Source organism: Onychostoma macrolepis, chromosome 12, assembly GCF_012432095.1.
Source record: "Onychostoma macrolepis isolate SWU-2019 chromosome 12, ASM1243209v1, whole genome shotgun sequence".
NCBI classification, from domain to species: domain Eukaryota; kingdom Metazoa; phylum Chordata; class Actinopteri; order Cypriniformes; family Cyprinidae; genus Onychostoma; species Onychostoma macrolepis.
Genome location: NC_081166.1, coordinates 8,254,067 through 8,278,672, shown reverse-complemented (window position 1 = coordinate 8,278,672; position 24,606 = coordinate 8,254,067). Strand labels below are relative to the sequence as shown.

The 24,606-nt window shown below is 37.8% G+C and overlaps 2 protein-coding genes across 18 annotated transcripts in view; one reads left to right on the top strand and one right to left on the bottom strand.

Moving 5' to 3' along the window:
• ndst2b (N-deacetylase/N-sulfotransferase (heparan glucosaminyl) 2b) overlaps nucleotides 1-15,049 on the top strand; it is a 69,088-nt gene extending 54,039 nt beyond the window's left edge. For both annotated transcript variants that reach the window (XM_058793812.1, XM_058793813.1), the window contains 13 exons: nucleotides 791-2,210; nucleotides 4,299-4,386; nucleotides 4,475-4,629; nucleotides 4,737-4,922; nucleotides 6,064-6,192; nucleotides 6,313-6,495; nucleotides 6,978-7,074; nucleotides 7,379-7,502; nucleotides 8,460-8,634; nucleotides 8,937-9,107; nucleotides 10,530-10,639; nucleotides 10,856-10,958; nucleotides 12,172-15,049. In XM_058793812.1, coding sequence (XP_058649795.1) covers nucleotides 1,176-2,210; nucleotides 4,299-4,386; nucleotides 4,475-4,629; nucleotides 4,737-4,922; nucleotides 6,064-6,192; nucleotides 6,313-6,495; nucleotides 6,978-7,074; nucleotides 7,379-7,502; nucleotides 8,460-8,634; nucleotides 8,937-9,107; nucleotides 10,530-10,639; nucleotides 10,856-10,958; nucleotides 12,172-12,297 — 2,682 coding nt within the window. In that variant the 5' untranslated portion in view covers nucleotides 791-1,175 and the 3' untranslated portion in view covers nucleotides 12,298-15,049. The remainder of the gene's footprint in view (nucleotides 1-790; nucleotides 2,211-4,298; nucleotides 4,387-4,474; nucleotides 4,630-4,736; nucleotides 4,923-6,063; nucleotides 6,193-6,312; nucleotides 6,496-6,977; nucleotides 7,075-7,378; nucleotides 7,503-8,459; nucleotides 8,635-8,936; nucleotides 9,108-10,529; nucleotides 10,640-10,855; nucleotides 10,959-12,171) is intronic.
• Nucleotides 15,050-19,467: 4,418 nt separating this feature from the next.
• The window catches only part of camk2g1 (calcium/calmodulin-dependent protein kinase (CaM kinase) II gamma 1), a 78,604-nt gene continuing 73,465 nt past the window's right edge, over nucleotides 19,468-24,606 (bottom strand). For 10 of the 16 annotated variants that reach the window (XM_058793820.1, XM_058793824.1, XM_058793822.1 and 7 more), the window contains 4 exons: nucleotides 23,275-23,350; nucleotides 21,379-21,473; nucleotides 20,584-20,830; nucleotides 19,468-19,873 (listed from right to left, as the gene is read on the bottom strand). In XM_058793820.1, coding sequence (XP_058649803.1) covers nucleotides 20,598-20,830; nucleotides 21,379-21,473; nucleotides 23,275-23,350 — 404 coding nt within the window. In that variant the 3' untranslated portion in view covers nucleotides 19,468-19,873; nucleotides 20,584-20,597. Of the gene's footprint in view, nucleotides 19,874-20,583; nucleotides 20,831-21,378; nucleotides 21,474-23,274; nucleotides 23,351-24,424; nucleotides 24,569-24,606 lie in introns of all 16 variants that reach the window. The other 6 variants (XM_058793815.1, XM_058793818.1, XM_058793816.1 and 3 more) reach the window with 1 other exon arrangement.

Sequence of the window (24,606 nt, the reverse complement as noted above, 5' to 3'; positions counted from 1 at the left end):
TGCATGTAAACTTTTTTTGTTGTTTCATTCCAAATGTTGTTCTAAAGCAGCATGACTTTTTTTCCATGGAACACAAACGGAAATTTCAAATAATGTATTGTATTGTTTTTTTTCTTTTTCATATCATTTTAATCATTGGGAACTGGTGCATCAATGGTGTTTTTTTTTTCTTCTTCTTTTATTTAAAGCTGTAAAACTTCAGTTCTCATTCATTGCAATTGCATGGAAAAGCACAAACCATTTGTTCTCCCTTTGTGTCCACCAATAAGTCATACAGGTTTGGAACGTGCATTTTTGGGTGAACTGTTTCTTTAATGCTGGAATGCAATTCAATGAAATCGGAACAGATTTTGAAACACTAGACATCATACACTTGCCAAGTTTGTAAATGGTTACAGAGAAGATCTGGAATCATACACTAAACAACTGTGGACTTAAAGGTAGTTTGATCACAACAAAGAAACATGTGCCTTGTTGCTAGCAGATGCGTGGCAAATGTGTTCTAAAATCATCTTAAAATTACAAACATGTTTGATATCCTTCGACTGGATGGAATCATAGTCTGAGGCTAAAAAAAATGAATGTACTCATACGCTACATGATTTTTTTTTGTGAAATCTGTCTCTGACAGCCCAAAATCTGGCTCTGACTTTTGACGACAAGTGTCAAAAATCTGGGCAAAAGTTGTGTAGTGTATTCCAGTCTTATGGTATGCAGGCTTAGTTCTGATCCTTCTAACCTTTTGTAATTTTTTTGTTTTGTTTTTCCCCCATCCTCATTTCTCTTTCAGGGTGGACAGGAGGTTCTGCTAGAAAACGTTTCTCTCATGCCTTGTTTGTTCAAGCAGATACATGAAGCCGCAGAAAGTTTTAAGCCAAAGCAACAACACCCTAAAGAACAAACAAATGAGCTGTCTTTTCACATGGGTGCCTCCAGCTACTAACGCATAGCGTTGATATATGGACGAGAGGAGTACCATACAAAAAGAGAGAGACCGGAGCGGCGATTCCGTCGCAGGCTATGGGGGCCATGGTGACCTAGAGTCAATAGTCGTTTCCTGGCAGGACAACTTGATTCCAGTTTAATCCCTGCTTGCTCTCTTTGTCTTCTACCTCCCTACCGGAGTGAGGCACCACCCTCTCTCTGTTCCTGCCACCCACTTGGCCAAGACAGCTATGGCTGGAGTGAGGAAGTTGGCACGAGTAATCAGGCACCAGGGTCTCCACCGCCTGATCTTTGCACTCATCCTCTTCTGTCTACTCTCCATGGCCTACTTGGCTTATCACGTCAGTGCTGGACCCAAGATTAAGGAGGCCCCTGTGCCATTACCACTGGGGGACTGTGTAGCTACATCGGTAGTTGGTGGCGGACAAAGGACTCCACTGTTCCTGCCATCACAGGTCAGCCAACGGCGACACTCGGTGAGGACAACAGACACCTCTCGGGCGGAGCCTGTGGTGTTACTCTTTGTGGAAAGCATCTACTCCCAACTTGGACAAGAGATCGTAGCCATTTTAGAGTCGAGCCGCTTTCATTACCGCACTGAAATTGCACCGGGGAAGGGGGACATGCCTCCTTTGGCTTGGCGAGGTCGTGGCCGATACACCCTCATCGTCTATGAGAATCTGCTCAAGTACGTCAACTTGGACTCATGGAACCGCCAGTTACTGGATAAATACTGCCAAGACTATGGAGTGGGAATCATTGGCTTCTATCGGGCAAATGAAAACTCCCCATCCAGCGCTCAGCTTAGAGGCTTCCCTCTCTTCTTGCGTTCAAACCTGCCACTTTGGGATTACAAAGTCAACCCTGCTGCACCCCTGCTCTACATCACCAAACCAAATGAGCTGGAACCTGGCCCTTTACCTGCAGACAACTGGACCACATTCCTGTCCAACCACAGCACTTATGAGCCTGTGCTGTTAGCTAGCCCCAGACCAGCAGAACCCAATCAGCTCCCAACACACTCACACCAACAGAGAGGTCTGCTGGCTACGGTTATGCAGGACCTAGGTCTTCACGATGGGATCCAACGGGTGTTCTTTGGAGGTAGCTTGTCTTTTTGGCTGCACAAGCTGCTGTTTGTGGATGCTGTGGGTTATTTAACTGGCAGAAGGCTCAGCCTCTCGTTGGACAGATTTTTGCTTGTGGATGTGGATGACATCTTTGTTGGGAAGGAGGGGACACGCATGAAAGTGGCAGATGTTGAGGTACGAGCCTTAAAAAGTTATTGGATATACTCACCAAGTGTGATTTCAATTTATTCTTACTTTTCCAGGTGTAAGATGAACATGAAGTGCACATGAAGTGCTTGCCAAAACTACCTGCACTGATACTGTTAGTCATATTAAGTGACAGGGCTGTATGATTTGGCAAAAAACAACATTGAATCATGATTTTTGAAAATAAAATAAAATAAAAAATAGTTTGCTGTACTGCACAATTTGGCCCAAATGTTTCTGATTATATATGAACATGACTAAAAAAATACAATATGAAAATTTATTATTGTAATATTTCACTGTAAAATAAAATTTTATTAAAGGGATAGTTCACCCAAAAATGAAAATCCTGTCATCATTTACTCACCCTCAAATTGTTTCAAGTTTTTTTTTTTTATAAAGTTGACTGTCCCCATTGACTTCCATAGTATACTGTGCAAGTCAATGGGGACCTTCAACTGTTTGGTTACCCATATTCTTCAAAATATCATCTTTGTGTTCAGAAGGAAAAAAAAAAAAACTCATACAGGTTTGGAATAACTTGAGGGTGAGTAAATGATGACAGAATTTTCATTTTTGGGTGAACTATCCCTTTAAGATTTTGATTTGTTTCCCCATGGTAGCCGATGAAAAACCTATCCCCATAGACTTGCATTGAACCAAAGAGTTCAGTCATTTCTAGTGACTGGTATATCATGGAAACTTGTGGGTGGCTGTTATGACTTGAGTCAATGTGCAACCACCTAGTAACTGCCCAGATCACCCTAGCAACAGGCAAAACCACATTGAATGTCTCAGCAACCACCATTTAAAAAAAAAAAAAAAAAAATCTTGTTTGTTGATAAGAAATCATCAGTTTGTGGGGTTGATAGGGAATCAGACAGCAGTCAGACCTGACCCAGTTTGTCTTCCATCAAAGGTATCTTTTGTTTGAATAATCCAAACTCTTTATTCTCAGAGCTTCTCTCTGATGGCCGTCACACTCCCAGAGCTCCTCCATGACTGAATTGAAGCTAATGAATTAGCACACTTAATACGGATCAGGGAGATGTATTCTCTCTCTGCCGTTGTTTGTAGAGAGCCGTGATTATTGTGCGAGAGGGAGAGCTTATTTGTAATGCAGTGGAGCATGGTGGTGTTCTTTCACCATCCCTCTCTCTCTCTCTCCTCTCTCCCATCTCCTGAGAGTGAAAGAAAGCTCTCGCTGAAGGCTAGCATGGGGCTAATTAGACTGGCTCACTTTTTAATTTGAGCAGATAAGTTCTCATAGGGGGTTCTGTGTGGCCCACCACACCAAAAGCAATGTCATGCCTGAGGTTTTTGGTTTCACATTTCTCTCTCTTTCCCTTGTTTTTTTCCTCCTGGTAAGAGCTATGATTTTTCATCTTTTGTTCTATCCTTATTATTATTTCTTTTCACCCTTTATCTTCCTTGCCTTTCTTGTCTCTGCAAAATCTGCCCTCTTTTATCTACCTCTTCTCCAACCTGCATCTGTATAATATCAAAATAATATACTTGATATAACTACGACCGCCGGTACTGCCTGGTAGACAGTGTGATGGAAGAAATGTCAACCTGAAACGTTTATACAATGCTAGATATATTTGTGTGGCTATCAGAACCACTTTGTTTTTAACACCTGGGGAGAAATACACTGAATAATGCAAAAATAGAGGGCAAAATGTGTCCAACTCCAGATGAGGAAGAACCTGAAATAGCTGTTTATTGTTGTTTATCTTGCATCTGCCATTTTAATACAGAAATGAAGTGATGTGCGGTCACAGCTTTGAATGTGACTTATCCAATCAGAGTTTAATGCTTATCCAAAATAGGTTTTAACACATGGTTATTCACTACATCTACAATTTTCTTTGTTAACTTAAAGCAAAAAGGCTAACTGTTCTGCAAGATATCATCACTGTGACTCGTTGTGAGATAACATTAATTCCACACACCCTTAGTGGTAACCTACAGTGGATTCACATACCCTAAAATAATGCTCATCAGTCATCATCCTTGTTATTTAGATTATGTATGTTTGTGCCAGCTGAGATGTTTTGTCTCCCTCCTCACTAGGCGCTGCTTCACACACAAAATAAACTCCGTTCTCTGGTACCTAATTTCACCTTCAACCTGGGATTCTCTGGCAAGTTTTTTCATACAGGTATGATGAAGTTAATGGTTGTGTGAGTTATAACCATCTCCACCTCCACACACTCATTTATCGTTTTTTTTCTGGTCTTGTTCTTCAGGTACAGATGAGGAAGATGAGGGTGATGACACACTGCTTCGACACCGGCAGGAATTCTGGTGGTTCCCACATATGTGGAGTCACATGCAGCCTCATCTCTTCCACAACGTCAGCGTACTCGCAGAACAGATGAGACTTAATAGACAGTTTGCACAGGTCAGAATCTGCCCTGATACATGCCAAATAATATGCGGTTCAATTCTCAATTCTAATACATGATATTGAATTGGTTTTCCATGGCTGTAAAGTAATGTCTCTTTCAGGAGCATGGGATCCCCACAGACATGGGTTACGCTGTAGCCCCCCATCACTCAGGTGTGTACCCTGTGCACAGTCAGCTTTATGAGGCCTGGAAGAGCATATGGGGCATCAAGGTGACCAGCACAGAAGAGTATCCTCATCTCAGGCCTGCCCGCTACCGCAGAGGCTTCATACACAACGGCATACAGGTGGGAACTCAAGTGCACCTATGGTACCTCCAATGAACCATGTGTCTCATGGGGGATTTACATAAGATGTTTGGGTGCATTCTAGTGTCTAGCAGAACAGCTAGATTAATGCAACAAAATGTAGGACAGGATGCTTGCTATTTTTAACTTGATGCGATGCTTATGGTGCAAAATGCTCAAAAACTGTGCGTTGCAGCGGATAAAGACATCCATGTGAATGCATGTGGCTCAGCAAGGGTGCTTTTAAAGGAGATTAATTTAAAGATGTGTGTAATGATTGCTGTCTAACAGCTAATGCATTCAGCATGCTGTCAACAATGGCAGGTATTAATGTGTCAATTATAAACTCTAACATTTCTGCCTTTTGGCTATGCTGACACACCTTAATTCAGAGGAAATATGTTTGGTATCTTTCCCTGCATCAAATATCTTTTTAAAAATAATGGCATCACTTTACATTTAAGGTTTTATTTCATCAAAATTAGTTAATTTATTAAGTATCATACAATTTTACAGAATTTCTTAAAAAAGGTTAATGGTCAACTATTAAAATTAAGATTTTCTAAAAAAACATTTTTAAAGACATCTAATGTTCACTAATACAGTAGTATTTTGAATTAGTATTGTAATTTAAAGTAACTTTTCTATTTTAATATATTTTAAAATATATTCATATAATGGCAAAGCTGAATTTTTAGCAGCCGTTACTTCTGCTGTGTCACATGATCCTTCAGAAAACAATCTAATATGATAATTTGCTTCTTAATTATAATTGGTGCTCAGTTGTTAATAATGTTTTTTATTATCCTCATTGAACAGTTTTTGTTGGATAATATTTTTGTGGAAATCAAGAAACACAGAATGGAGTGTTTTTTTTTTTTTCAGGATTCTTTGATGTACAGAAAGTTCAACAATTTATCCTGGCTGAAAAAAGTGTCAATCTCTTTTAAAAAAAAAACTTATTTCAAAAACATTTAAAAATCTTAATTATTCTAAACTTTTGGTCAGTAATGTATATACTGATGCATTTTAAGTTAAGTTAACAATTAATGTATTATTGAATATAAGAAAATTCCCAAGATTGCTCTCATTTCTGTTAGTGTGATTTGGCTAGTAAGTTGTGTTTGGCTTTGTATATCAGGTTCTCCCCCGGCAGACCTGTGGGCTTTTCACACATACTATCTTCTACAAAGATTATCCAGGAGGCCCTCAGGAGCTGGACAAGAGCATTCGTGGAGGAGAGCTGTTTCTTACAGTGCTGCTCAATCCGGTTAATGTCACACCCCGCAACGACACACTAGCCCAGATACAGTCAACACTTAAAATAATGGCGTAATATGACAAACGTTGTCTTTTTGACCTACTTGTCCCTGTACCCTCCCATGCGTAGGTTAGTATATTCATGACTCACCTATCAAACTATGGCAACGACCGTCTGGGCCTGTACACCTTCGAGTCACTGGTGAGGTTTGTGCAGTGCTGGACTCACCTGCGCCTGCAGACGCTGCCTCCCGTCCGCCTCGCTCAGAAATACTTCCAGATTTTCCCTGATGAGAGAGACCCCTTGTGGCAGGTTTGTGCAATTATGTGTTCATAACTGGGTGAATCTCACAGAGGCTGCCAAAGATGTCATATTTTACCCCAAAATCAATCTTCAGTAATAAAGCATATTAAATATTATAATAAAATGTAATTCTACATGTCATTACAACCAACATGGTTCTAAAAATAGGCTTTTTTTAATTAAAAAAAATCTTATTCAATAATGTTCTCACCAGTTGTTTTTAATAAATAACTTTAATTTAGCTAAGGTTTCTTTGTTTTGTTTGAAATTAATTTAGAATTTTTTTAACACACTTTTTTTCCCTCACATCCATTGGTTATCAAAGAATAATCGACAGACTCTTTGCAGTACCTGTGGATCCCCTGTTAAAATTAAAATGCATGTTTTCATGTTTAGGTAATGAACAGGAAAACTTGTTACAAGTTATTTATATTAGTCTCATATTAATTTATGCTCTCAATATACTTACAAATACTCTCCCTGATAAGCAGAACCCATGTCATGACAAGAGACACAAAGACATCTGGTCCAAAGAGAAGACCTGTGACAGACTGCCCAAGTTTCTAGTGATTGGCCCTCAGAAGACCGGTAACGAAACCTCTGAATATGATTTTTATTTATTTTTTATAAGTTAGATATGCATTCTGTTTTGAACATACTATTTACTGTATGTATGTGAGGTTGTTTGCAGTAACAGAAGAGTGTGCCCATGTTGGTTGTTTGTTATTAAAAACCATTAGAAACTACTATACAATTTAATAATAAGCCAGGCTTTATGATGTAGAACACTTCATTCCACATACAAGTCACAGAACACAGAATATTTCCTAGAAATGTGATTTAATATTTGATCAAAACAGCTTGATGCAGTGGTGTCGTGCTCTTTTTGCAGGAACCACGGCGCTTCACTCATTTCTTGCCCTCCATCCTGCCATTACCAGCAGCTTCCCCAGCCCCGTCACCTTTGAGGAGGTGCAGTTCTTCAGCGGACCAAACTACCAGCGTGGCATTGACTGGTAACCATGGAAACCCCATCCATATCTCATTTTCTTTGTTTCCAAATCAAATACCAATTTTTGTAAAGCCTCACTCACATCACACTGACGCAATTCATTTTTGGATCATGCTAAATGCATAAATTTTATATTTAATAAAATATTTATTCTGTTATTAATGCTTAAATTTATATGTCACTGGATGAGAAGAGATAAAAGTAATTAGACTTACAGTTTTGCATAGTAGACAAAACAACAGCTGAATAATTTCTGTAAATTTTAATTGAAGGACAGAAGGACCCATTGATGGACTCTTTTCCACCCTCAAAGCAAGAATTAAGATTTTTAAAGTTATATAAATGTAACATATAAAACCAAAGCAACACAAGCAGTCAAATGTCAAACGTTGTGGATTTAATGACAAAAAGAAGTATTCAAAATGTATCTATTAACTATCTTTAAAGGAGTGGAAATATGTTCAAATACTGTGTCAAAAAACCTTACATAAACACAAGTTTATAAATAAATGGGGTTTCTTTCTTTTTTTGCGAAATTTGTAATTTTATGTTGCTATTTGGACACACACAGATTTAACAGAAAACATCTGGGTCATATTTGCATGTTCGTCTGTCAGTGGTATAATTCTAACCTTGAAATCAAGATTAGGCATAAGATAATGTCTTTAGAATGATTCATAGTGTACATGTGAAAATCTTCACCTTACAATGGTTATTGAAAGCAAAAATGCTACAAAATGCACTTTATATTTTATGAGAGAGTGTGACATGCTAGAGCAAAAAAAGCACTGTTTTTGAAGTCAGCACTCCAAATTTAGCAAGAAGCAAGTATTGGATTTTATTCAGAAAATATTATGCAAATATGATGCAATGCATTAAAATACACAAAATAATTCTTAGTGAATTTCTCTCTTAATCTTTTATTGATTGCCTTTTGTTAATTCTGTCTGTTTTGTCTCAGGTACATGGATTTTTTCCCCGTACCCTCAAACGTGAGCACAGACTTCCTGTTCGAAAAGAGCGCAAACTACTTTGACACTGAAGTTGCCCCGAAGAGAGCAGCCGCCCTGTTACCAAGAGCCAAAATCATCTCTATACTCATCAACCCTGCTGACCGCGCGTATTCCTGGTACCAGGTGTGTTTGTATAGCTTAGCTGGTTAGTTCGCATGAATCAGTTAACCCCTGCTGGTAGATGTCGTAACTACACCGTCTGATGTAAAATTGACTTATCTCTATTGGAAATGAAAAAAAAAAAAGAAATTGGAAAACACAGTAGATTTCAAATCAACACGGAACCTGCACCAGCCAGTCAACTGCCATTGAGACGAAGAGCAATGCTAATGGATGGCATTTTCCAGATAGTATCGACTTCCTCTGTAGCAACACATCCAATGAAAACTACAACTGTTTAATTTCACTTCTGTCACTCTCTGTAGCATCAGAGGGCTCATCAGGACCCTGTGGCGCTAAACTACACGTTTCATGAGGTGATCTCTGCAGGGCCGTCGTCCCCCGCAGCTCTGCTGTCTCTACACCGCCGCTGCTTGCAGCCTGGAGCCTACAGCAGCCATCTGGAGCGCTGGTTACACCACTACCAGCCCAGTCAGGTGTGTGTACACACACACACGTTTGTTTTTGTGAAAAGTGGGGACATCCCATAGGTGTAATGGTTTTTATACTGTACAAACTGTATGTGCTATTGCCCTACACCAATCCTACACCTAAACCTACCCCTTACAGGAAACTTTGTGCTATTTCAGATTTTCAATACACTCCATTCTGTGTCATTTATAAGCGTTTTGAAAAGTGGGGACATGGGGTAATGTCCTGAAAAATCACCTTCTCCTTGTAATACCTATGTCATACCCTTGTCATTATACAAATTTATTTCCTCATTTGTCACAAAAACGCACCCACACCCACCCCTAAAGCTGACTTCTGGAACTTGTTACACTACTATTAACCTAGCCAGGTGTGCGCACAAAAGATCTGTCTCTTAAAAGAACTCTTTTCATCTTAGTCATCGGCTTTGACATGCTATAATGTTAGTAACCTTAATTTCAGTCATGGGTGCTGATTGGTCGACAGTGTTCAAAACATGCCTAAATAATAGCAGCTTTATTTAGACACACAAGATAGCTGGATACTGTCTTTATCACTGCGTGGCACTCATGAAGCTGTTGACGTTTAATGACAAATAGTACAAAACATTAAAATATTTTTAGACAGTTTCTACTGAACACACTACATTCAAAAGTGGGGTTGGTACGATTTTTAATGTTTTTGAAAGAAGTCTTTTATGCTCACCAAAGCTGCATTTATTTGATCAAAAAAAAATATTGTGCAATGTTATTGCAATTTAAAAGAACCGTTTCAATATATTTAAAAATGAATTATTCCTGTTATTTTTTTTAAAAGCAGCCATTATTACAGGCATCAGTGTCATTTGAGCCACGTTTTGAACACAGTTGTGCTACATAATACTTTTTTCTATCGGATTCTTTGAATAAAAAAAAAATCAAAAGAATAGCATGTTTAAAATTTATTAATTGCTGTAATATTATAAATGTCTTTACTGTCACTTCTGATCAATTAAATGCATACTTGGTGAATGAAAGTATTAAAAAAAAAAAAAAAAAAAACAGTGACCCCAAACTTTTGAAAAATAGTGTAAATTTTATAAAACGCAAAAATGCATGTAGATTTAAATGATGTTATTAATTTACAGGTCTTTTTCCAGGTCTAGATATTTTTTTTGTCTTATTTCAAGTTAAGTCATCTTGAAGCCCCCTTGTTAGTTTGCTGAGGCCCCCTAGTGGACTTCAGGGCCCTGTTCATTTGTTAGGGTTTACATTGTTAACACTGTTTATACAACGTTACAATATTTTGAGGAATAACTTTGCGCACACACATACACAAGTTTTAGCTTCCTAAAGTCTTCAGAGCGCTCTAAGTGAAAATATCACCCCATAACATTGTTGATCAGGTGTGTTGAGGTGTGTGTGACGTGTGTTTTATCCTGTGAACAGCTGCTGATCGTGGATGGTGTGCAGCTGCGCTCCAGTCCTGCTCAGGTGATGGATGGGATTCAGAAGTTCCTCGGAGTCACACCGTACTACAACTACACACAGGCGCTGACGTATGAGCTCTCATTATTATTATTATTATTATTATTGCACTCTCAGATTCCAAGAGCACTTACTACAACTAGATTTGCTACACAACTGATAGTCTCAGTCCTCGATTCTGTTTTATCACATTTTAATTAAAATATATGTCCTTAATTTTGTCGCTTTCTAAAAAATAAATGCATTTAATTTGATTGGATGTAACTAGTCCTTCTCTCTTTTTAAAGGTTTGACGAGAGTAAAGGTTTCTGGTGTCAGAAACTGGAGGCAGGACGTACTCGCTGTCTGGGAAAGAGCAAAGGAAGGAAGTATCCAGAAATGATCCTGGAGGTACAATTCACTTCTCTACATCAGAGCTCCAGATATGAAAATAAGATGGAAATACTGTAACTGAACAAAAATAGACATTGTGTTTCAGTTATAGCCAGTGATGTTTATTCAGTTCTGTTTTCCTCTCTATAATTGGCTGCAAGAAAGCTGATGGAACGGGATGTATAAGATCTATTTTAAGAGTCAGTTTGAAATCAAGTGGGAATAGAGCAAAAGCAACTTAAATTCAATCATCGAGTGCTGATCAGAGTGTTTTGCAGCATTTGGTCACATCATTTTCACCCTTGTGTTTTCCTCTATGTCCAGTCTAGTGTGTAGATGCTAAAAAAAATCCCCCTGGCTGATCATTAATATTCAATCAGTGTATTTGTTATTTGAACATATGTTGTGCATTGTGTATGTATGGAAGCCCATATCTGCTGCATGAGTAAATGTAAATCCTAAATAAAAAAGTTAATGTTTGGTATTGACATGAAGTTATAATTATGGAACAGGAAATTCATTTTTGTCATGACTTTTTATCTCGTACTTATAAATTAGGTTGTCATAATTTAAACTTTTTGTCATGTGACCTGTTATACTTTCTAAGGATCAAATCTCAGGCTTTGATTTGATTCAATTATTAGTCCAAGTTATGAGATAAAAAGTATAATTATAAAAAGTGTAAAATTATGAGATTATAGTATTGAAAATTTTAACTTTTTGCCTTGAATTTTTTTTATCATTTCAGTTTCTCTTATCTCACAATTTCAACTCTTTAAACAAATTACATAAAAATTCTGAGAAAGTATGATAAAAATGTAAAAAGTCAAAATTATAATCTTATTTATGTAATTTTTCTCATATTTTGAACAAATGACATCAAGCTTCTGAGAAAAAAGTTGAAATTGAGATTTGACTAGTCAAAATTATATTTAAAAAATTGACAGTTATAATTCTGATATAAAAAGGCAAAATTATGATTCATTTTTTACTTCTCAGATTGTCATTATTTTTTTATAATTGACTTCTATCTTATTTCATCTTTTTCTCAGAAGTTTGACGGTCAAAAAATGACAAGCAAACATTATAAGATCATAATTTTGATATCTCATAATTATAACTTTGTCATTAATTGTATTTTTTAATTTTGACTTCTCATAATTTAGAATTTTATAATTGTGTTCCTCCATAAATGTATGTGTAAGTCACATTTAATTTTTCCTCTCTCCAGTCGAGGGTGTTTCTTTCGGAGTATTATCGCGAGCAGAACGTGGAGTTACTCAGGATGTTGAAACGTCTGGGTCAGCCTCTGCCCATGTGGCTCAGAGATGAACTGCACAACGCCAGCTGGAGCTGATCAGAACCTGCATAAGGAGAACCACGGCAGAACCCTGCTCCACACAGGAGAACTCAGGGCCCGTGTGCGGCAGGAGCCAAAAGAGGGACTGACCCCTCTCGCCCTCCATACTCCGCACAGGCTCTGATGGAACAGACAGGCCGATCACGCTGTCAGTCTGAATGAAGCCCTCAGAGTCACAGGAGAAGCCCTCAACCTGGTTATGGGAACTTGTAGTGGACGTTCACGGAGTCATGGATATGGAAATGGGAGCGACCCGATTGGACAGCTTTAAAAAGACATCTAGAGTGGTTGGATATCAGCTGTGAACTGGCCGTTTTGAAATGCAAATTCTAGGAAGAGAGAGAATCGATCCTCTAGGAGCATTTTGTGGAAATACCCATGAAAGGAAGGGACTATGAGAGGATTATTTAAATTTTAAAAAAGTCTTTAACTCTGCTAAGCAGAGAAGTATTTAAATATGTGTCTCATATATTTATGCCATCTTGCTGCCTTTCTCAAAACAGTTGCTGTTGAGGTGATTTCTGTTTGACGTCAAAAAACATTGTGCAGCCCAAGAAGCTGTAAAGAAGATTTGAGGTTCATATGTGGCTACTTTTAGCAGATTTTCTTCTTAATTTAATGAACTGGGCAAATGTTTTGTTTATTAAAATTGTAATTTTTGATATTATTGTTCAACATTTTGGGGTAGGTAAGATTTTTAAAATGTTTTTGAAAGAAGCCTCTTATGCTCACCAAGGCTGCATTTATTTGAGCAAAAATACAGTAAAAAAAAAAAAAAAAAAGTAATTGTGAAATATTACAACTCTCTTCTAGTTTAATTTATAAATATTTTATTTCTGTGAAAGCACGCAGCCATTACTCCAGTCTTCAGTGTCACATGACCAAATATGCTGATTTGTTATTCAAGAAACATCCAACCTTGATGTATTTTTTTTCTGAATTCTGTAATGACTAGAAAGTTAAAAAACAACAACAACAGCATTTATTTTGATTTATTTAATGCATTCTTGCTAAATAAAAGTATTAATTTCCTAAAACTGAAAGCTTACCCCAGACTTTTGAACACTAATGTATGCAATCTGAAGATAATAGCACTGTTCCAAAACCTAGCAAGCATTTCAAGGCATCATAGCTATTTAGGCAGGAAACATAATTATTCTGGTTTTTAATATAACTTTATTTTAACACCAAAGCATTTATGGAAATGGAAACTTCAAAAAACAGTAGTGATGCCGATTTAATATATTTTTCAACATTTTGTCCATTATGTAACTCAAAATTGATTCCAATACCTTTGTAATCTTCAGTGTAGAATTGATACTTATGTTAACCAATCCAAATCACTTACATCAGCCACAGTGTTCCACAATAATAGTTTTGTAGGCAGTAGAACAGAAGGAAACAAACTAGGTTTTGGAACAGTCCAGTATCAGTGCAGAACTAAAGCAAAACTGTTTTTATACGTGCCAAACTAAATTGTTCCTGGAAAATCTTTTTGTTTTTGTTTATGGCCAAAATGACAAATACATTATACTGTATTGACTGAATGTGCATTGTGTATGTGTAGCAACAGTTGGATACATAAAAATGAATCAACAGTAATGTGATCCCATCACGTCTGGTGTTCAGTTTAAGTTCACATATAATGGGAAAATAAAGGCACAGAATGGAGACGGCCATCTCATTTTTCTCTTCAAAGTGTAAATTGAGGTGAACAAGAGGGGTGAGTATCTTATCTGAGCTCCTGCAGTCTACTTTATCAGCCGAGAGGAAGAGTGTAGAGAGAGTTTGATTAATCACCACACAGAAACGAGAGACTCGCCCTCCATTTGAGAGCTTTGGGGCCCAGCCGCTCGAATGCAGGAAACAAAGCCCTTAAATAAGACTTGCTCAGGTCCGCTGGGAGTCACCACAGACAGTACACTGTGTGCTGGAGGGGAGAGAAGGAAAAATAAATGGTGTGAACTTCTATAAAGTGCCTATGTATCTGAATGCAGACACGTGCTATTGATGCAGCAAATGCTGCTTGTATTAAACTATTACTTTGGGGCTGTTTCCTAGTACATCTTTACAGTTGAAAACCTATCAAAGCTATAAGCTTCTACATTTCATTCCTTTTACCGTGAAGGTACACGTGCATGTACAATAACAATGGGAAGGAATTTTTATGGTCATAAAAAAACGGAAAGCCCAGTTCTAATTCACAGTACATTAAACATGGACATGTATAGTACATTTCATGGTTATTGGGTCATTAAGCGGCGGTCACACACTGAAGGCAACAACCAGAACACTGAACAAGGAATGGGCCCCGTGAGACACTAATGCGGTTTCAATACTACATTATTGCTAACTTTTCTTACATTAACCAGCATTACATTACAGCATTTGAGGTGTGTTCAGTAGCTCTTCAGCTAACGTTAACATTGCTGTTCTTAGAGTGCTTTACGCTGCACTGCCATCGTTGGGTAATTATACTGGATATAAAATGCAGGCAACAGGGAGCCGCTATTAATATGCTGGGCACTGAAACTGCTTTCGAATGCACGATCGCTTTTTACTTTCACTTTCAAGATTTGCGACCGCATGTGCTCTTTGTAAACTACAGCGGCAGTACTTGCCACACATTTTACAAGATCAGATGCTTGTCAGTGGTGCTCAGGATCTGTAAATCATTCGCCATCATCCTCAGTCATCTCTCCTTACTCTGTTTATGTGGTAAGTGAAATCTTATGTACTGTAATGTAACAGGTTACCGGCTGTGCAGGTTCGGCTGGTGGCTGGCATAGAACATGGGCGGGTATATGCAAATGTTGGGGGTGTAAGGATGAAAGAACCTCAGATACTTTGATCTCCTGAGAAACAGACTATACTATACAAACATGCACGGGCATCTTTGAGACACCCCACAGAGTCGAGGTCCAAATAACTTCCTTCCCTTTTGTCCATTTGTTTCTTCTTAAAACCCTTCACCCATCCTTCCTTCTACTCAGTCTGCTTAAAATGGTCAATAGTAGATTGTAATGTTCTACATGAATGCAAGTGATATTTACAGTCATGTTTGGTATCATTTGAATTGTCTCAGGGCGACTGGTACAATGGTCTCATTCTTATAAATAGTAAACTAAAAGGTAATACAGATCCTAAGAGTTTAGAGATATTTTGCACACAGTAGAGGGCGGGTCAGTTCCCAGTGTCTTTCATGCAAATTACCTTCTGTCCCAAAAGGTGATAACTCTGCTTGATCAATGCAAACTCCAATTGTTAGTTCCTGTCTTCATCTCGGGGGATGTTGGTCTTGGTTTGAAGTACTTAAGGAAATGTTGCAAAAGGATCGGGGCCTTTCTGTAGCCGGAATGAGACTGTGATATGAAGTGTGTTTGCACACTTCATATTATGTATTTTTCTCATGTCAGGTATGCATCTTACTCTTAGATTCATCTTTGAGATTTTGGCAATTGAATCTTAGTAACGGACTAAGATTCAGTTGAGATGGAGCACCAACTGTATCTTTAGAGATCTGGCTAACACTTGGTATTAGTTCAAGTGTACTTAGATTGTAAGGGCTTATATGGAATTTCCGTTTAGGTCAACTGGATGTTGTTCGACCAACCTAAATAGGGTGAGCCTAACCTCTGTTTATTGTAATATTTTTCTAGAAACCATGGCATGACCATACCAAAGCTACTATTAGGGAAAGTAATGTTGGTCGGCTTATATCTGTAGTAGTGGTCGTGACCTCTGACTAGAAATAGTGTTGCTTTATGCAAGTGTGTACAAATCTATGGGGGCTAATTAAAGGTACTTTTAGAATGAGCAAGCATAGGAGTGGCCGTCTAAAGTATTAGCCAATTACCTCTGTCTAATAACCAAGACTGATGAGAATGTGACCATAAGATACGCTAACGGCCGAAGCGATATCTTTGAGCGACATGAGCACCCGAATGAACGAGTAAAGTAATAGTAAAGAGTTAACTAGAATAATCAAATGTTGTCATAATAATAATAATTAGAAATGAACAAATATCAATTGACATTTCAATCTAAATTAGAGGTCATAATAAAATGGAGTCAGATTTGAATTTAACCTAAATTTAATAACTTTGCGCACTGAAAAGACAGAACACGCAAGAAACCTTCAGCTACCATTGGATAACCTTCCTTGGGTCAATTGCGTGGACCTTACAGGGGCGTAACTATTAGTGATCCCGACTGTAACGTCACAGTCAGTGTTATGTTCTGATTCGCCTATTTTTCAGTGGTCTTTAAGAACTATTCTATGCGTTACTCTTACTCATACTTTATAAATCTAAACAAGTTGTTTTTCAAGCTCACAAAATGAGATTTTATGAGCTTAGATTTAGTTTGCGAGCAGTACCATATGTTTCCAACTAGATTAAATAAATTTTCTATTGGTTTCCAATGCAGTCATTTTTGACCAGGAGGAGTACAAATATGCCTTTTTTTTCCAGGACCATTTAACCTTTTGAATCAGATCTGTGGATTTTTTTTCTGTTAACACAGCAAATGCTAACACCTTGACCAAATGTTGTACCATTCCACACAAGTAAAAAAAAAAAGGTCAAAAATGACTGAAAATCATGAGAATGTTAATGCATACAATATTTTAAATCAGCATCTCAACATATGAGATGTGAACAAAATTACAAAAGAGGTTGCATTTTCCATTGTAATAATGTGTATGGATTAATCTTTCACAATAAGATCAGTGACGTGCATCAAGCACTTACAGTAAATGCTGATTTTACATTTGCACAAAGAAAACCCAGAATCAGTTGCAGAAATGCTCTTTTTATTAAATACTTTCCAGATCAAGTTTCAATAATAACAAAGCTATGATGAAGACCTACTAACATTCAGACAAACACTTGATAGTTGTCATTTCATGGTTTTATTAAATGTATGATCATGCAAAAATCCAGCATCCATGTTTAAACTCCGAGTATATACGAAGCCCAATAGTATACCATTACAATGCAATAGATTTACTTAGAATGAGGGGAGCATACCAAGCAGAGGCTTTTGTTTTATATATATTTTTTCACTATTTTCTACTTTTTTTTCATTTTGTAATATGGTACATCACTTATAATTCCAAATGGAGTGATTTTCATGTCGAGATGCAAATACTATGAGATTTTTTTCCCTTTTTTATTAAGTAAACACAGACAGTGGAAAAAAATATTTACCAAGAAAAGTATACATGCATATTCGCCGGTTTATTTAAACGGTTTGATTTCTCCTGTCATTGGACGGGTGGGCCAGAAGACTCATACTTGCCGTCTGGCCCAGAATTCAGACCGAGCTTTCAGGGGTTGAATATTTATTTCGCTAAATCTAAATCTACCAGCTAGTGACTCCTCGTAGCCATCTCAATCCTTTTCATTGTCATGGAGCTGAAGATGTCAATCATGTAAAAGGATGTATTTAAGTAAAAATAAAAATAATAAAAAGTGTAATCTAGTTTGGCCAGGCAAGGCAGCAGTTCCCCATAGCACAAACAAAGGAAAAAGAAAACAGCGATTTAAAAAAAACGCAAGAAACAAGCACGAGACACAAAACGGACGTGAAAACAGCATCGTCACATAATCTGACAGCATCACTACCATTGTTGTAAAGGTGATAAACGCACACACACACACACACACTTACACACGTGCGGAGGTATAGTCCTGATATGTCACGAAGCCCAGCACACGATGAGGGTGTGCCAACACTACATGTATTTACAGACCCATACAAAAGACTGATGTGTTTCAAGGAGACGGGGTGTTTTTTTCCACACGTAATATATTGCCTCAAACGAAACTATACTAAAATCTAATCTAAAGACAAAACCATAGCAGTGATAAAAAGCATTCGTGCAACTACAGATGAACTTAATCACTCGTGACAATCAAACCCTCACTTCTAAGTAACATTAAAACTGAGTTTAAATAGTCAGTGCCATAAAACCTGCGTAATATAGTTGGTGGTGAATCTAACAAACCACTGTGACTTGTAATCGTACAAACATTAAAACTGTGATTTTAAACAACAGAACTATGGCAACTGGACTTGTTTGGATTTTCCCCACGCTCTCCTTGTGATCGGATGAACTAAACGACATGTATTTACAGAGCATGTTCACCCCCGTCACCAACATGAACCATGACTACGACAACACTGAGAACAGGGTGAGTTAGACACGTCCAACGTTACTAAAACAACGGAGTACTTTTACAATGCAGCTGTGTGGGTGTAAGAAAGGACGGCGAGTTTTAAAGAAGACTTAATCACAACATACCAGACTACTGAAGCTATTTTCACCATGATGTAGTTTGTAAATATGACTAGTCCTCCTTTGAGCTCAGATTTAGTCACTGAGTTCAGGAACTGGAGGGAAATTCTTGTCTGACTATCACAGTACGTCCTGCAGTGGTTTGTCTACGTCGCTAACGTGTCCTAACAAAAAACAGTAAGAGCGAATCTACTGGTCGGTGTTCAGTTGTGTGCTGTTCACTTGGGCTTTCCTTATATTAAATCTAAATGAGGGATACAATTTATACAAGTTCCGATCGCACACACGCAGCCACACAAACATATCGAGCACGGTCAGGAACGACATCTTCCCCTAAACCTGGATGGCAAGAGTTTATATCTCCTTTAAATATCTCTGTATATCTTTACATGTTTATTTAGATTAACTTAAAAAATAAAATAGTCTTAAAAATTCAAACTGAACACAAAATACTTGTGTTATGTCAGTCCAAGAAAAAAAAACTAAACAAAACAAAGGAAAATGAAGAGTTCCACATTAACACAAGAGATTACTAAAACCTGGGCCGCACAAACCTTCTCTTAGACCCAGGTTACATAAAAAGCCAACACCAAACAGAAACACTCCTTAAAAAGACTAAAAACTACACTTTGGTTCTTTTTTTTTTGATATGAAGAACTTCTGAACATTTTCACTGCCTTGCTCTCGGATTAGTCGACCCCTTCCCATAATTGATTTTGTGTCCAAAAATTTGCAAAGTATACAAGAAGGACTGTGATGACAAACCTGTAAACTTTAGCATTCTTTGGGCGCAAGTCCATTTTGTGATTTTTTTTTTTTTTTTAAGTTGAAGCACCCCCCCACCCCCCCCACCCTCCCAACTCCCACCTTGGTTTACCTACATAAATGCTTTTCAAACTTGATTGTTGCTTCTGGTTCAGCTAGTGATTTTTACAATATACAGTATATTTATGAATTCATAGATCAGTACTTACAACACCTTCTGAACATCTTTAACGGGCAAAAGAAGATGGTTCCGTGGGAAAAGGACAAAACAGCACCCCCATGTGGGCGTCAGATACATGCACCGTCCCTTGGGCGGGGCCACAGCCGCGGCCAGCTCCCGTTGGTCAAAGATTGGACAGGATAGGTGGTGTTGACAGTTGAACTGGATGTTGTCAGAGTTCCTCACTGGTGTGTCTGTAACTTTAAGAGCTGTCATCCAGCTGGCCTTCACGTGCCCGTCCAGCCACAAAGAAGAAACATTCCCATTATCTTGAGAATCCAGGTAAGCTGGAAAAAATATAGCAAAAATAATGTTTCTACAGAATAACGGAAATGTGCAACATCAGTCCTACTGCATACAGTCATCACAAATTGGTGTTTGCAACAAGTTTTACTCCCTTAACTAGGCGCATTTCTATGAAGTCTGTTTGCGGTTTAAGGTTCGGTAACGTTACCGAAATTTCTGGAAAATTTTGCAAGCAAAAATTGATGTATCTAAATAGTGTAGCGATGTATGAAGCCCCGCTCACATAAAAGTCACTTTCAAACCAATCAACTTTCTGTCTGTCAATGCAGCGAATGCATGTGATCAAATTGAATACATTACGAAATCTATATGGGGAAATTGTTGCACAATTACGTCACGCAACCCATACGTGGAATTCTAATCATGCGGATTTCGTCCACAAAAATTCACAGAACTATAAATTTTGGAGTAAAAAATCAAATAAACCAAAAAAAAAAAAAAAAAGTGTAAAAATAAAGTTGCAATTGATCACAAAATTAAGTTGTGATTAAAAAGTATCAAACGCCAGTTTAGGATATAACACTTACAACATAAGTCACTTTTAAGACAGCTGCAATCATGAAAAATAACAAAATAACAACCTTTTAATTTAGTTTTTTAAACTCTGAGGTAGAAACAGGCATGCATACATTTCTGAGTGAAGATATTAAATGACAGACAAAACGTAGGCGTGCGAATGGAGTGTTTTTACCTGTCCTGTGCGGTTCACTGTAAGGGGGCGGCTGGAGCCCCTGAGCAGTGGAAGTGGACGTTAAGCCACTTGCCATCACGGCGGTGCCACACGCGTGTCTCCTCCGACTGGCAGCTACGTGGGCGGCCCTGGCTGTCGATGTACTGCGTCAGCCGGATATACGCAATACAGGCAGCATCCTCCCCAATGAGATGAACATGAGGATTGAGGATAGTGGTGTGCACAGGCTTGTTGTTCTTACTCAACACTGAAAAAGTCAAACACATTGATTGCATCTGAATACAGATATACATATGGTCAAAGTATGTAACTTATATGTGACCCTGGACCACAAAACCAGTCTTAAGTTGTACGGGTATATTTGTAGCAATAGCCAAAAATATGTATGAAAATATTGTATGGGTCAAAATTATCGATTTTTCTTTTATGCCAAAAATCAAGATCATGTTCTATGAAGATATTTTGTAAATTTCCAACCGTAAATATATCAAAACTTAATTTTTGATTAGTAATATGCATTGTTAAAGACTTCATTTGGACAACTGGCGATTTTCTCAATATTTAGATTTTTTTGCACCCTCAAATTCCAGATTTTCAAATAGTTGCATCTTGTCCAAATATTGTCATATCCTGACAAACCATACATCAATGGAAAGCTTATTTAGTCGGCTTTCAGGCCATGTATAAATCTCAATTTTGAAAAATTGACCCTTATGACTGGTTTTGTGGTCCACGGTCACATATGAATATTTATGTAAGGTAAAACGACTATACGCATAGTTAAACATAACTCACAGTGCTCAAAGTAGAACTTGTGGAAGTCCATGCCCTCGACCAGGTTCCCCAGAGCTTCAGGCTCAAAAGAGGTCAGACCAGGGTCACAAATTCTTCTATGGTACACAAGAATATGAAAACAGTGTTCATATAACAAAAGATAATCATATAGCATAAAAAAATAAATAAAAGTAATGACAATTTAATTTCAGAGTGAACATATGCTGTGGTCCAGATATGACTGGATATCTCCATTTCATGGCTATATAATACAGGTGTATTTCAAAAAGTGAAACTTTCATATATTCTAGATTCACTACATGTAAAGTAAAACATTTCAAACGGTTTTTGTTTTACTTTGATGATCAGAGCTTACAGCTCATGAAAGTCAAAAATCCAGTATAACAAAATATTAAATATTTCCTAAGATCGATCAAAAAAAGGATTTGCAAAACAGAAAAGTTCAAGTTTTTTACAGTATGTTCATTTATGCACTCAATACTTGGTCGGGGCTCTTTTAGCACAAACTCCAGCATCAGTGAGGAGTGGCAAGGAAGCGATCAGCCTGTGGCACTGCTGAGGCACTATTGAGCCTTCAGCTTGTCTGTATTGTTGGATCGACTGTTTCTCATCTTTCTCTTGAAAATATCCCATAGATTCCATATGGGGTTCAGGTCAGGCATGTTGGCTGGCCAATCAAGCACAGTAATATAATGGTCAGCAAACCACTTGGAAGTGGTTTTGGCACTGTGGGCAGGTGCTAAAGTCCTCCTGGAAAAGGAAATCAGCATCTGCATAAAGCTTGTCAGCAGATAGAAGCATAAAGTGCTCCAAAATCTCCTGGTAGATGGCTGCATTGACTTTGGACTTGATAAAACACAATGGACCAATCCCAGCAAACGTCATGGCACCCCAAATCATCACTGACTTCGGAAACTTCACACTGGACTTCAAGCAGCTTGGATTCTGTGCCTCTCCAGTCTTCCTCCAGACCTTGATTTCCAAATGAAATGCAAAATTTACTTTCATCTGAAAAGAGGACTTTGGTGCACTGAGCAACAGTCCAGTTCTTTTTCTCTTTAGCCCAGGTAAGATGCTTCTGACGTTGTTTCTGTTTCAGAAGTGGCTTGGTAAGCCCTTTTCCTGAAGACGTCTGAGCGTGTTGACTCTTGATGCTCTGACTCCAGCTTCAGTCCACTCCTTGTGAAGCTCTCCCAAGTGTTTGAATCGGCTTTGCTTGACAGTATTCTCAAGCTTGCGGTCATCCCTGTTGCTTGTGCTTTTTTTGCATTTAATATGCTTTGATACAGCACTCTGTGAACAGCCAGCCCTTTCAGTAATGACCTTCTGTGACTTACCCTCTTTGTGGAGGGTGTCATTGATTATCTTCTGCACCACTGCCAAGTCAGCAGTCTTCCCCATTATTGTGGTTTCAAAGAACAAGAGATACCCGGAATTTATACTGTAGGGATGGTCATTTAATGAAACTCAAATTTAAATATTCTAATATTTTGAGATACTGGATTTTTTTTCATGAGCTGTAAGATCTAATCATCAAAATTAAAAAAAAAAAAAAACCTTTTGAAATGTTTTACTTTACATGTAATGAATCTAGAATATATTAAAGTTTCACTTTTTGAAATAAGGTACAAAAAATATATTTTTAAAAATAACTAATAAACTTTTTCACGATATTCTAATTTTTTTAGATGCACCTGTACAGTATTCTCTCTATTTGTTCACAGACTATGGGTCAGTCTGGGACTTCAGTTTGTTCAGACCAACATTTTATAGGACTGCTAGTTCATTTGAATACAAAATCCACTTAAAGCCTTACATATTCACACAATGGCCTACAATTTTCTTAGTGTCTTCATTACAAACAAGCTGAAGCAAGTGCAGGTGGGCTGTACTCACGTGTATGCTTCAAAGTCTCCATTGTTGACAGCCTCGATCAACTGCTCCGTGATCTTTATAATCTCCTGCTTACGAGCTACTCGAACAGGACATGTGAAAGATGAGGGATGATGGAGGGAGAGGAAATGAAATGATAAAAAAGAAAAGCGAAGTTAATAAGCATAACATACACTGCTTACAGAGCAGATACCTACTGACACAAGAGTAAAAGTGCCAAAAAAAAGGAAACAATTCATGATGCAAATTTGTCAGTCTGTGAAAAAGAACATATACCTGAATAAAAATAAAAAGTGCTGATGATGCCAGTTCTGGTCACATGACCCAAAAGCTTATTAGTTGGTGAGTTTTGGTGCATTCACACCATGACGAATTTACCACAATTACTAGCTTACAAATAGGACTTTCTATTCGGAGGCATTCATTGTGCATTTCTATGACACTAATAATGCCAAGAAGAATATATGTAATTATAGTAATCAATAAACAAAAATATAATAAAAAAAAGTCAAATTCATTATTAACAAAATTTTAAAGTTATTTAGCAGGACATTAGTCATTATTATCCAACTCTCTCCTAGCTATTGTATGTATTGTATGCCTTTCCTTTATTAGTCTTGCATTATCAAGATATTAGGCAATGGCTGCAATTATTGAACAGAAATTAAGGAAAGAACTATATTTTACTGCTAAATCTGCAGCCATTTTCTGTGTTTCTACATGACATTACAGTAGTGAGGTGCTAAAGTGTTTAAAAGAACTTCATCAATTTAAAAGAACTTCATAATTACAGTAATTCTGACATGACATGAACACACCTTTTTTTTCCCCACAGAGAAAATTAAGAAATGTGACTATAAAAAGAGTGTGCATTTTCTCACTTTGCATGATGGGGTCAGTAGAAATGCATTCATTTCAATTTGAATGTTTGTGGTGAAAGTTGAGTTTTATGTGAATAGGCCTTTGTAAACGTGTGTGTAAATATGCATTTGGATTAACACGTTCTCCATTACAAAACAAAAATCAACCCGACAAGTCACAACCTTGACTAACACAATATCAACTGCCCACTGTGACGTTCTATTAGTATGAAGAATTTGATTTCCTGTTGACATCCTCTGTGTGTGTGTCCTGGTCTACCCCACACACTTACACTGAGCTGCGGACCCACTCGCCGTGATACCGCCGACCCCATGGGCTGAGGCACAGGGGCCAGAATGAGTGCGCTCTAACTCTGGACATGAGGCATGTTCTGAACTGTTCCATGCCAAGCGCTTAACGTCATGCACGGGGACTGCTGCAACACACAATGCAGCACACGCAACACAGGTGATG